Raw genomic sequence first — 12,482 nt, forward strand, 5'->3', positions numbered from 1 at the left:
GACGGGACCAGCCCTTGGAGGGTCAGTTTTAATCTTGTTTCAGATCCAGGAGTTGAAACCCAGGCCTTTTTCACATTTTAATGTAGAGGATTAAAAAACAACATTAGAATTTGTGAAGGCATTCTTCTTATACAGCACTCATACACTGTAGCTGGAGGGACCCCCAGAGCCTCTGCTCTCAGTCTGCTGGCCCCTGGAGCTCCAAACGCCTCACTTTGCATGCTTATGCATTTGGGATGTCTGCTTTTTCCTTCAAGTAAACGGTGTCATTCTGTACTTGTTCTGCAGCTCGACTGCTTCTCCTAGGGCCTTGTCCACTGATCACCTTCCTTTTCAGTCCTGCCTTCTTCCTTTGTAACTGGCCATGACTTGTTTAACCGAAGGAAGTTGGGTCCTTTCTGGTTCATCTGGTTCATCTTCTTAAACTTTTAAAGCACAATTCTAAACAAAACATCCTAGAGCTCGGTTCTATAGGGAAGATACCAAATAGCCGAGTGGTTGAGGCATAAAGCACATTAGAAGCAAGCTAGATGCATCGACTTGCTCCCCAGAGTGGCCGTGCCAGTTCCCCCCACACAGTCTGGCATCCTCGCAGGGGCGCTGCCGTCACAGTCTGTCCTTTCTGGAGGTCTCCCTTTTCGGACTGAGAGGGGTAGAACTGTGTCACTCAATCAAGGAAGGGGGTAGTACCAGAGCTGGGCGCCAAGGCCACCTTTGCTTTCTTCCCCAGACCTGCTGCACGCCTGCCGGCAGCCCTGTTACCTGGGGTGCAATGGGGGCCACTTGGGAGCCTGCCCCTTCTAGCCCTCCCATCCTCTGCACGGCAGTCACAAAGCAGAGAGTGCTGGGCCAGGGCTCTGCAGAGGGCTGGGGACGAGCCCCCGAGGGCTGGCACAGTCCTTGTCCCCAAATAAGTGATATGCTCTTTGCTCTTTAAAAAAATTTTTTTGACAAAAGGTTTTTTAAAAATTATTTTATTTCTGAGTAGGTAATTTACATGATTCAAAAATATCTGGAGAAACGCCTTGCTCCCATGCTTATCTCCCTATGTCTTATTCCCCAGCCTCTCACAGCCACTTTTTAAACTTCTTGCGTCTCTTCTAGACATTTTTGAGTCAGGTACAAACACACTGGGAAGCTTTGCCTCATCCCCCAACCTGGGCTACGTGAAGGCCCCACACTCAAGCACTGTCTGCCTCTGGCTCTCCCTCGGGTGTCAGGGCTCTGTGTTGTGAGGACGTGTCCCCGACCTTTCTTGTGGCTGCAGAGCGTCCCATTGTAAAAATGCCCTGTGATTCATTCTGCCAGGCTCTTGTTGGCAGACACTTGGCTATTTACAGTCTTTTGCACGTATAAATGATGTGCAGTCAGTGGTTTTGGTCTTGCGTCATTTCACGAGGGTGTCCTATCATCTGCAGGATAAATCCCCAGAAGTGAAGCTGCTGGTCCGAGGGGATGAGTGCTTGTAATTTCCATAGGAGCCATGTTTCCTCGGTAGGACCTATATACCCTGGGTGACTCCGAAGAACGGGGTCTTCCTACAGCCCTGCCAGCGGGGTGTGCTGTTAAGCTCCCCGTCTTTGCGCTGACAGGAGAACACTGGCGTCTAAGAGCTGCTGTCCCTTCACCTTTCTTATTGGAGCTGATGTCGAGTGTCTGTTACTCTGTCCAGGGTGTCATGTGTTTCCTTTTTTGCAGATGGCCTGTTAATGTACTTTTGTTAGAGGTTTTGCCTATTGTTTTGTTAAATTTTTGTTCTTGTTTGATCTGATGTTGCCAGAGAACTCTTTCCATGTTAAGCCAATTCTCCCTTTGTGTGAGAGTGAGCTACAACAGTTATTTCCCTGGATTATTTTGGGGTTTTGACTTTGCTTCTGGTGACTCCCAGAGTCCTAAAGGTCACACCCCAGGCCTTCGCTCCCTCTGCCCTGAGCGCCTTTTCTCTCTTCTCCACGTGGGGACATGGGGATGGCGGCTGACCCTCAGAGGCCGGACTCCTGTCTTGCCCTCCGTGACCCTCTGTCCTTTACAGCAGATCTGTCACTCCCCCTGGCTGCTCCTCTTCTGCCCTACGTGCCCTCTGCTTGTCACCCTGCCTTTGTTTTGCTGGTGTCTCTGCCTCACCTGCCTAACTAGGACTGCCTTGCCCTTCTTGTTTTTGTGCCCCCAGTCCCAGCGCTTAGCGTTTGCTAAATACATGTCTGTTGAATGAGTGAATGGAGAAATCGTCGGCCGCCGTTTACACAAGCCCAGACCCTACAGGGCTTCAGCTGGTCCTGTTTTCAGGTGAACCCTTTGCGCCAAATGGCATTTTGTTGACAAACAGAACCGAGGAGGCGCAGTGTGGCAGCTTTGCTGGCGGGGATGTTCCCGGTACCTGGTGGCGCTTGGTGTGGAGCTGGCGGCTTGCTCCCCAGCCAGGCGCCACGACCCCCTGGTCCTTACTCTTCCGGGTCAGACCCAAGGAAGTCCAGTCACACACGAAATAAACTGCTTTTAGTGAAATTTATTTGAGAATCATTGAAGCAGTGCTGTCGTATCTCCTCATTCACACATGTCCCTATTAGGGTACTCTGAGCTTATCTGTGTTCAGCCCGGTGAGAGGACTTCATGTGAAGCCCGCACACGAGACTGCATTAGGTTGGTCCTCTGGACCCTAAAGACTGGCTCTTTCTTTCACAGGCACTGCTGCTTCTCGGCTCTGGGAATAAATTAAATAGATGAACCCATCAATCAATCAATAAATAAATAAATAGAGAGTTAGGAGGTTGCTCGTTGGGGCTGGTGCTGAGGACAGAGGGCTTCTCTGAACGGTATGTGCTGCGGTCTTTGCCAGGCTGGTTTTGTGTGGCATGGGTCTGGCTGGTGGCCTCCTGAGTGTCAATGGGGGGAAGGCAGGGGGCATTGGCTGGCAACAGTGACGAGCAGCCCACGGCCACCTCCACACCCATCTGTCCCTGTCGGCAGCCGGGTGAGGGTGCTCTGGGTCTGGTCTCTAGTGAGAAAGGACTTCCAGGGTGAAGTCGGTTATATCCTGGCCACCTCGGCTGCTCCCCAGGAAGACGGGCATCTGCTCCATCTGTGAGGTACTGATGTACCAGCTTGGGTACAGGGCGGACTCGAACTCCACCTTGCCCTTGATGTCTGTCTTGTTGAAGACAAATCGCTTGTCCATCTTCTTTAACTGATCTTCAGGGTGTACCATCTGCAGCAAAATAGACAAAAGAAGTGCTGTGAGTGAAGAGACAAAGACACTCTCTGGGTCAGCTAGAGAGGGAACCAGGAGCTCACTGCCTGAGCTACTTTGGTGACCCAGCTTTCTGTGTAGTGACTGAAGGAGCCCTTACTTTTTACTGAAACTGAGTGTCAGGTGGTTGGGGGCAGAATGTAGGTGGGCATGTTTTAAGAGCAGAAATGATGTTAAAGCTTCTAGGAGTACCTAGTTCCTGGGACTTTGGCTTTTTTTTTTTTTTTTCCTCATGGCCTCGGCTGCAGTGACCTCAACTTGGAAATGAAGCTTTTGCTGGGAAGGCTGGGAGGTGGGAGGGAGGGTGATTTGGGGAGTGATGTGGAGATGACAACAGGTGGCAGGTCTCTTGAATTGATTCATTTCCCAAAGTGTCACCTGTCAAATGGAGCAACTCTAAGACTTTGTTATCAGCTGGGCTGTGACAATGCAAGAACATAATAACATCAGCAAAATGATTTAATTGTCTATGGTGGGAGTGAAAGTTGTGTGTGTTTAACAATTACAAGACATTTATTTATATGTGCGAAGGGTTGTCAGGGTGTCTAGGGGAGAAGGTAGCTGGCTATCTTGGAAGTTGGTGGTGGCCAGGGGCCCTTGGAGGAGCCTGGGGAGGGCTGTCAGCCTCTGCCACTCACTCACCTCCAGCTGCAGAGTGGGCTTCCTGTCCTTCATCACACAGGACAGGTACAGGTTCTTTTCCTTGATGCCCAAGGCCACTGGGATCTTGTCATCGTTCTCTTCTCCTGGCATGAAGCTCATGCAGAACACCACTGGGGAGAGGAGGGCCCTGTGGTCAGGGACACGCGGCCATACAGGGCCAGCCCACCAAGGCATCCCAAGCCCAGGACCTGTATAACCTCCTCTGTGGGAGCCCCCATCGGCTTCTCACAGACAGCATGTCAGTGGGTTGATTAAGTTTTTCCCACAGAAGCTCTGAGGGCCTCACAGAGCCTCACCACCATGGTAATGAATTAGGGAGTGTAGGTTTTAAGAAGGAAGAAAGGCAGAAACTGTCTTGTCACTGGCAGTGATGTGCCCATCTCATGAGCAGAACAAGATCATGCTCACAAGACAGCTCTGGAGAAGCAGGACTGTCCTGGCCTGACTGAGAGCAGGGAGCTTCCCCAGTGACGCCTCCCTGCAAGGTCAGTCCTGGGAGGGCAAGCGGTTCCCTTTGGCAGCTTCTGTGGCCACATCCCTGCACGCAGGGCTCGGCCACAGTGCTGGGGCGCCAGGCGGACCCCACAACTAATGGGCCCCTGGACATGGGAGATTTGCCGGCCACAGCAGAGAGATAAAGTTCCTGCTTGTCAGTGAGACGTCCCCCCGGGAACCATCTGGTGTTGGGTGGGGAGCACGTTAGGGGTGCTGGGGCAGGTTTGAGGATGAGCGTGGACTCACTATCTCCTCACCAGTCTACTTTTGACTTCACCACAGGAAAAAAGAACCCGCAGGCAGTTAGGGCATGGCCGCCCACTGACCCTTTTATAGTGGAGCACTGACACTGCTCGTCACGAAATGGCCTGGCTGGATGGTGGCCCCGGGCATGTTTGAGTGTCTCATTACTCAGAGTTACACCTGCTGCTGGGAAATGAGTGAGCTAAGGGACTCAGTCTGATGTCATTGCCGGGACTCAAACAAAAAGTCAGCCTGTCCTTCATTCTGGGTCCTTTCACCGATGTTGGCGCTTTGCCTATTGTGCTACTTGGTTGAGACTGTGGCAAGTCAGTCAGCTTCCAGGAAGCCAGAGAGGGAGGGGGCGCCCCTTACCTTGTCGGCTTGCATCCTGTCTGTTGAGGTGGAGGGCCTGCAGCTCGTGGGGTCCAGATAGCACCAGGGACTTCTGGTTTATGTCCCGGAGCCTGCAGCTCAGCGACTGCAGGGGCGCGTCGCACACGTACCCGTCGTCCCACGTGCAGCTGAGGGGCTCTGGAAGTGGAGGACACGTGTCGTTTAGGCAGGACAGGGAGGGAGCCCAACAGTGGGGGGCAGCCGAGTCAGGCCCTCGGAGGGCATGCTCAGCTCATGCTTGACTGGCATGGTGGGGGAGGTGGGGGGCTGAGAACAAGGTGTGGGCTGAGGACAAGCTCTGTCACTTGCTGTGAGTGAGCAATGGAGTGGCTGACATAAACACAATTCAGTGACGCCGGCCTAGTGGGGACATGGGACATGAAGGAGTCAGCACAAGAGATGCACTCTTAGAGTGATAGGCAATGTGCGAGTGGCGGGGCGTGGGGGTCCCAGTCAGGGTCTCCTTTTGGGAATACTTTCAACTAAAGGGGTGATCAGTTTGGTTTACAGGCTTCCCTGTTGTCCTCTTGTCACCGGACCTTCTATTTCTAAAAGGTACTGACGAAAGAACATCCAAAACTATGGAAAAATTTTATAAGACTTTATCTGAGCCAAGATTTTGAGAACATGGCCAGAAGCAAGGTCTCAAGGGGTTGAGAGAATGTTCTGGAGAATGGCAGTCCTCCAGCTCCTCGTGTGCACTAGATAGGTGGTGGGTCAGGGAGGCTGCAGGAAGCCAAGCCGGGAAATGTCCGGGATTGGATAGGAAGCGAAACGGGTGATGCAGACTGACTTTCCATTGGTGGGTATGGGAAAGTCAACATTTCACATTTACAGGACAGAGGTGGTGTGCCTACATCCAGGTCATAAAGAGTCATGTGGTCTTGTGCCCTGGTGCCAGCAGCTGTGCTTTCCAGGGGTAGAACAAGAAGACTGCTGACATCTCAAAGGTGCATCATCCTGAGGCATGGGAACAATGGGCAACACTCAAGGCAAAGAGTGACGTCTGCTAAAGAAGCCACAGGGCTGGGCCGTGACGACTCAGCATGACTTGCCCAGCTAGGAATTTGTAATCGGACTGTCCTGGGTGGCTCCTCTCATCCACCGCGCCTGCCAGGCCTGCCAGGTGGCCCCTGAACTTGTTGGGCCCATGCGGTTGCCCTGCTACTGCATAAGGGCTTTAGCTTTGGGGGACTGTAGTTGGGGCCAGGCTATGGGCTCTGGGAAGGGCGTGAGCAGCGGTGGCTGGTGTGCCCGCGCCCTGATGCAGTACCTTCTTCAAAGATGAAGAAGAAGAGACTTCTCAGGTCATCCTCCTGGAGGTCCTGTGTGCAGACGGTGGGCACTGCCCTCAGCTCCTCCAAAGCCACCAGGACCGACACCACCTGCCCAGGACTTGTGCTGCATAGCTGGGGGGAGACCTGCAGCTGGATGCCGCTGTCGCCCAGCGAGCCGAGCTCCAGGTTGTGGAAGGGGCGCTGTGGAGAGACAAGGAGGGGGGTGTGCTGATGCTGGCCGGACCACAGAGAGGCCAAGGGGCCTTGGCGATGACCGAACTGCTAACCATAACCTGTTGCCTCTCCGAAGCCCAGAGGTCAGGATGTGTGGTGGCTCAGGGCAGATGCCAGCCAGAGTGGAGCCTCTGGTGCCCTGGATGCTGTCCTTCTAGAATATGTGCCACCCGTACCTTGTTAGTCTTTTCTGCCCCTGCTCCATCTAGCCGTGAACTTAACCTTTCTGTGACCCTGTTCCCTAACCCTCCGTATGCATTCTTCATGGCAGCACCTCTTTTCCATGCTCATTCAGCAAGCTTCCCTCTATTCCCTAGTGGTCTTTCTTAGAACGCTGTTTTTTTTCATGAGCATTCTGCAAATGCGCTGCAAGTGGTTGCCATTTGTGAAACAGGTTCCCACTTTCCGCTCTTCAGGGACGTGACTGCGTGAAGGCTCGCGGTGGCTGTCTTGAGGCTAACAGCTCAAAACAAAGACAGCCTTGCTGCCTTCCTGAAACGGACAGCAGACGCGGTCACTGCTATCCACCCGCTCGCCTCTGCTAGCAGGGCTGCCATCACTAAGCCTTAGCGGGTGACTGGCAGTGTGTGAGCCTCATGCCAGCCCCGTCTGCATGCTGTGTAGCCTGCACCTGTCTCCCTGGAGAGACAAGTCACTCTATTGTCAGGCACCACAGGTCCCGGTGGCCCAGACCCTTTGCCCAGAGCCTTTCTGTGGTAGAGCCTTCCATGGGTTGGCACTCAGCTCACAGTCTCACCTTGGTCTGCGTGGGGCCGTCAGCCTCAAAGAAGAGGTCGTTCTCATTGCCACTGTAATAAATAAAGATGCTGTTCAGCTGTGTCCCCAACACAGGTTTATTTTTCCTCCCTGCAAAGTCTCCACTGTTAAAGGAAACTGCAGATAGCACGTCCCCTAGAACAGCTGGAAGCTGGCAAATTTGTGCTGACATTCATGGGACAGCACAGGGCGGGCACAGAGCTCCCTGGGGGGACCCTGGGACCTAATGTCCAGCCTAGTTAAAATCTGAGCTTCCCCCTCACTGAAGCCAGATTTCGCCAAGGGGTCCCCTGTGGCACCTTCTCTTCCTGCTTGCCATCTGCAGGAAGCCCCTGCAGCAGCCATACCTGGGTGCCTCTAGGTCCCCAGGCTGGGCTTGCAGTGGGAAGCCAGCTTCCAAACCAGGTCCGCTTGGAACCCTGCTTGCCACTGAAAGGGGCAGTCTGGGGGGGCAGGTCTGATCTCCAAGCCCAGAGCACACTCCACCCTTCAACAGGGAACCCTGTGTCTATTGCTGGCCCCAGTCTCCCCACTGACCTGTAGTAAGCCATCGCTTCACTGGCGAGTTCAGGCACTGCTGCCATGGCTGCTCCAGAAACCTGTGTGAAGAGGAGAGAATGAGTGATCACGGCCATGACAGCCCCTATGGGTGGCCTTCACAGGTGTTCCTGCAGCACCTGGCACATAGCTGGCACGCAGAGAATCCACCTTTGAGTGAATGAGTCAACATATGTAGGAGCCAGCTTTGGGTCCGGGGGACAATATCGCTGAACCAAACCCAAACCAGGAGCATGTTTGTTAGGCTGGATAAGTGATATTCATTCCAGAGTCAGAGCATCTCGGCCCCTGCATTGGCACCCAGAGCCTGGCCTCAGAAAAGAGGGATGGAAGGGGAGGAAAAGACAGAGGGACAGCCTGGTCATGAAGAGAGAGGACTTGGCAAAAGCCGCACCTGACAATGAAGGCTGGCTGCAGATAATAGAGCCCAGAGAGACCCGTTGTCCTCGCAAGGGTGTGCTGTCTGCCAGTTTCTCCCTCGCTGTTTTATGGCCATCAAAAGCAGAAGTGGGGAGCTGAGAAATTTCCCCTTCAGTTCACTGATTTCACAATCATGGAGAAACAAAAACAGGATGTATGTTAATTTCTGGGAGAAGGTAAACTGGACAAATTCTCCAGTCTGGGGAAGGACAAGTGGCAACAGGCTGCCACGTCAAACACATGCTGTCTTCCACGGCTGTTACGCAGATGATGTCAATTTTAACGTGGGATTTTCCTGAGTTAGAGGATGTTTTGAGACCCTTTGGGACAAAGTGGAGGACACACAGATGCACCCGCCCCCACTCGCTTCTTGGACATCAGCCTCAGGGCTTTCCCTCTGGGAGATGGACAAGTGTGCTATTCTTGACCTTGGACCTCAGGGTCAGTTACTGTGGCCCCTGGGGACATGCTTGGCCTCTCCAGGGTGGGCCAAGAAGAGGCCATTGTGCAGGGGGCAGTTGCTGACGGCTGGGCATCTGGAGAAAAGCTCGGTCCACCCTTTCAGACCCGGGACTGGCGCCCTCGCCAGCCACACACTGACCCTTATCCACGTTTAGTGAACCATGAAACCAGCCTGCGTTGGGAACGTAATTGAAAAGACTGTGAATAGGTCACGCGTTCGTGATCACAACCTCTTTTTAAAATGCAGAGATCTTTTCTGCCTAACATAATTTTTCTGTTAACTGAAAAGTGGAATGTCACTTTAAAAGAATATGCAGCTGAGACTATGTCCCTCAGTAACTCCAAGGATTATTTTCCCCGCTTTTTTTGAGATAGAATTCACATTTAACATGGCATAAGTTTCAGATGTACCACAAAAAGATGATCGCAACGGGGTTGGTCAGCACCTCACATAGTTATACAAATATTTGTGGCAAGACATTTAAGATCTGCTCTCAGCAGCTTTCCAGTTTATAACTCGGTGTTGTCAGCCACGCACCATTCTGCCCGTTATATCCCCAGAACTTACTCATCTCATAGCTGGAAGTTTGTACCTCTGACCAACACCCCCAGCTCCCCAGCCTTGACCCCGGCGACCACTGTTCCCCTCTCTGTTTCTATGAGGGTTTTTTTTTTTTTAAGATTGCATATATAAGCGATATATATGTATGTGTCTTTCTCTGTCTGACTTAGTTCACTTAGCATCATGTCCTCAAGTTTCATCCATGTTGTCACGAGTGGCAGGATTTCAGTCTTTTTAATTTATGGCTTAGTAATATTCCAGTGTGTGTGTGTGAGACACTTTCTTTTTCCATTCCTTCATCGATGGGCACTCAGGTTCTTTCCATGTCTTGGCGATTGTGAATAATGTGGTGAACACAGTGGGGCAGATATCTCTTCAAGATAGTGATTTCATTTGCTTTGGATATAGAGCTACAGGTGGAAATCTTGGGTCATATAGTACTCCTAGTTCGAATCTTCTGAGGACTTCCAGACTGTTTCCCATGGTGGCTGCTCCAATTCGCAGTCCTACCAGCAGTGCACGAGGGGTCCCTTTTCTCCAAGTCCTTGCCAGCACTGATTACCTCTTGTCTTTTTGTTGACAACCCTCCGGACATGTGTGAGGTGACACCTCATTTGGATTTGACTTGTGATGTTGAGCATCTTTTCATGCACCTGTTGGCCATTTGAATGCCTTCTTTTGAAAAATGTTTAATCAGGTCCTCTGCCCATTTTTTAATTGGATTTTTTTCCTATTGAGTCGTATCAGTTCCTTATATATTTTGGATATTAATCCCTAATCTGAAATATACTTGCAAATATTTCCCATTTCATAGGTTGTGTTGCAGACCACCTTAAACTTTCAGTTTAAATCTAATCCATTTTGAGTTAATTTTTGTGAATGGCAAGAGAGAGGAGTCCAGTTTCATTCCTTTGCATCTAACTCTCTAGTTTCCCCAACACCATATATTGGAAAAACTACCTTTTTCCCACTGGGTATTCGTGGCTCCCTTGTCAAATATTGATTGACTTTGTATACAAGGGTTTATTTCTGGGCTCTCGATTCTGTTTTTTGGTCTGTGTCTGTTTTGAACAGCCAGTGTCTTACTATTTTGATTTGTAGTTTAGTTTGAAGTCAGGAAGCATGATGTCTACAGCTTTGTTCTTTTTTCTCAAGATTGTTTTGGCTGTTCACAGTCTCTTGTGGTTCCATACAAGTTTTAGGATTGTTTATTCTACTTCTATGAAATATGCTATTGGAATTTTGATAGAGATTGCACGGAATCTGTGGATTGCTTTGGGTACTATGGAAATTTTAACTATTCTTCTAATCCATGAGCACGTAATATCTTTCCATTTATTAGTGTCCTCTTCAGTTTCTTTCATCGTCATCTGCTAGTTTTCAGCGTACAGGTCTTTTATTTTTTTGGTTAAATTTATTCCCAAGCATTTTATCTATTATCTATCTATCTATCTATCTATCTATCTATCTATCTATCTATCTATCTATCTATCTATCATCTATCTATCTATCATCTATCTATCTATCATCTATCTATCTATCTATCTATCTATCTATCTATCTATCTATCTATCTATCTATCTATCTATCATCTATCTATCTAGATGCTGTTGTAAATGGGATTATCTTCTTTCTTTCTCTTTCAGATATTTTGTTGTTAGTGTGTAGAAATAGCCAGACACTGTTTAACTCAGAGACCAGTAGAGTCCTGCCCGGGGGCCACCCTCACACTTTAATTTGAATGAGTAGCCGTCTCATACCTGGTGCATGGAATCTGGGAACAGGGCCTTTCCTGCCCCTCTGGTACATGTTTATTATAGAACTTGTCAGAGCACTGAACTGAAACCTTGCTTACCTATCTGCTTTCCTTAGGAGGCTGTGAACGCTTTTAATGCCGGGTCTGACATAGAGCCTGGTGTGCACACTTGGGCAGTGAAGGTTTGTTGCCCGAGTGGGTGAGCTGCAATTTGGCAGTGTTGTCATTCAAATAAGTGTGTGCCGAGTGTGTGCCAGCTAATGTCCTTGGGAGAGAGCCCCTGACTTATAGGCAAGGCAGGGAATGGCCCCTGGCTTGGGCAGCAACAGCCCAAGCAGCCTTTTGATTCTTAATTTGGCTCCTAATGCCTTGATATCAGAGATGCAGATGCAAGAATTCCATCTTTGGTAAGTCGTGTGTCCTGCAGGGATCTAAAAGTCACTCCTTGTTCAGTGCATTGGTTTCTTGTGACTCTGGAAAGCAATGGCGGATCTCAACTCTGAGGCTCTATAAAACTGGGCATCTGACACCCCAGAGGCCCCATCCAGGGAGGCTGCGGGCTCCTCTGTTTGCCTCCATGGTAGCTACTCTGCAGAGTGACCACTGTCCCAAGCCTCACTGGCAGGGCTGCTGCCTTCCTCACAGTCTTTGTCCTGGGGTCACTGGGCTCTCCTGCCAGTACATGAGATGCCCTCAGTCTGTAGATGTGATTTGAAGCCTAATGGAGGGTGACAGCTGGTGACAGGGTAGAGGTATGCAGGGAACTCGAGTTCTTTGTCTGAGGTCAGCCATCTGTTTCAGGTATCTTGAATGGACTGCTCTATCTCTTGACATCCAGGACACATGAGCCTCATTCTTTCTGTTCGAGGGGAATTTGGAGCTGTGGGGCAATGCCCCTGAAGTAGTTATCTCTGTGGTCTTGCTCATCTCACCCTGGGCCTGCAGCCCGCACTCAAAACCTGGCAGCTTCCTGTCCATCTCAGGAAGTGAAGTGGCTTACTGTGCCACGCTCGTAGGTTGCACAATGTGTGTGTGAAACTCTGTCTCTCCAAGGTGACTGCTCAAGCCACAGCACTTCCTTCCAGTTCCCAGTGTCTCTGCAGAACATCTCCCTGCAGAGAGTTGCACTGGGGGTGGGGGTGAGGATGGCAACTGGGGAAGCGATGACCATACAGATGGTGACACAGAACCCCGGAAACGGAACCAGCAGAAGTTGGGAGTGGGCAATGCCAGGGTGTCATCAGCAGCCCCAGCTTTTGGAGACTTCTTCAGCTCCACGTCACTCAGGTCGTTCTCAGCTGTAAGTTGCCCTCTGTCCTGGTGGGTCGCTCCTCCAGGAGAGGATGATGTGACTCAGAGCAGCAAGGCTGGGCACCATGCCATGTCTGACCCTGG

At 50.8% G+C, this 12,482-nt stretch overlaps 1 protein-coding gene across 1 annotated transcript; it reads right to left on the bottom strand.

Annotated features, from left to right (window-relative positions):
• Nucleotides 1-2,754: 2,754 nt before the first annotated feature.
• Nucleotides 2,755-8,351, bottom strand: IL1B (interleukin 1 beta). Its single transcript, XM_006909460.2, has 7 exons — nt 8,282-8,351; nt 7,867-7,928; nt 7,310-7,361; nt 6,315-6,519; nt 5,021-5,179; nt 3,890-4,020; nt 2,755-3,205 (listed from the first exon to the last, which is right to left on the bottom strand). Exons 2-7 carry the CDS (start codon nt 7,911-7,913, stop codon nt 2,996-2,998), a joined length of 804 nt encoding a protein of 267 aa, XP_006909522.1. The 5' UTR covers nt 7,914-7,928; nt 8,282-8,351; the 3' UTR covers nt 2,755-2,995.
• Between the last annotated feature and the right edge of the window lie 4,131 nt (nt 8,352-12,482).

Source organism: Pteropus alecto, unplaced genomic scaffold (assembly GCF_000325575.1).
Source record: "Pteropus alecto unplaced genomic scaffold, ASM32557v1 scaffold223, whole genome shotgun sequence".
In the NCBI taxonomy this organism is placed as follows: Eukaryota; Metazoa; Chordata; class Mammalia; order Chiroptera; family Pteropodidae; genus Pteropus; species Pteropus alecto.

Bases quoted from the DNA above. Each gene is read 5' to 3' on its own strand.
- IL1B (XM_006909460.2), bottom strand. From the start codon at position 7,913: ATGGCAGCAGTGCCTGAACTCGCCAGTGAAGCGATGGCTTACTACAG. The intron at 7,362-7,866 runs GTCAGTGGGGAG...TATTTATTACAG, and splicing joins GAAGCGATGGCTTACTACAG to TGGCAATGAGAACGACCTCT. The intron at 6,520-7,309 runs GTGAGACTGTGA...GTCTCTCCACAG, and splicing joins ACGGCCCCACGCAGACCAAG to CGCCCCTTCCACAACCTGGA.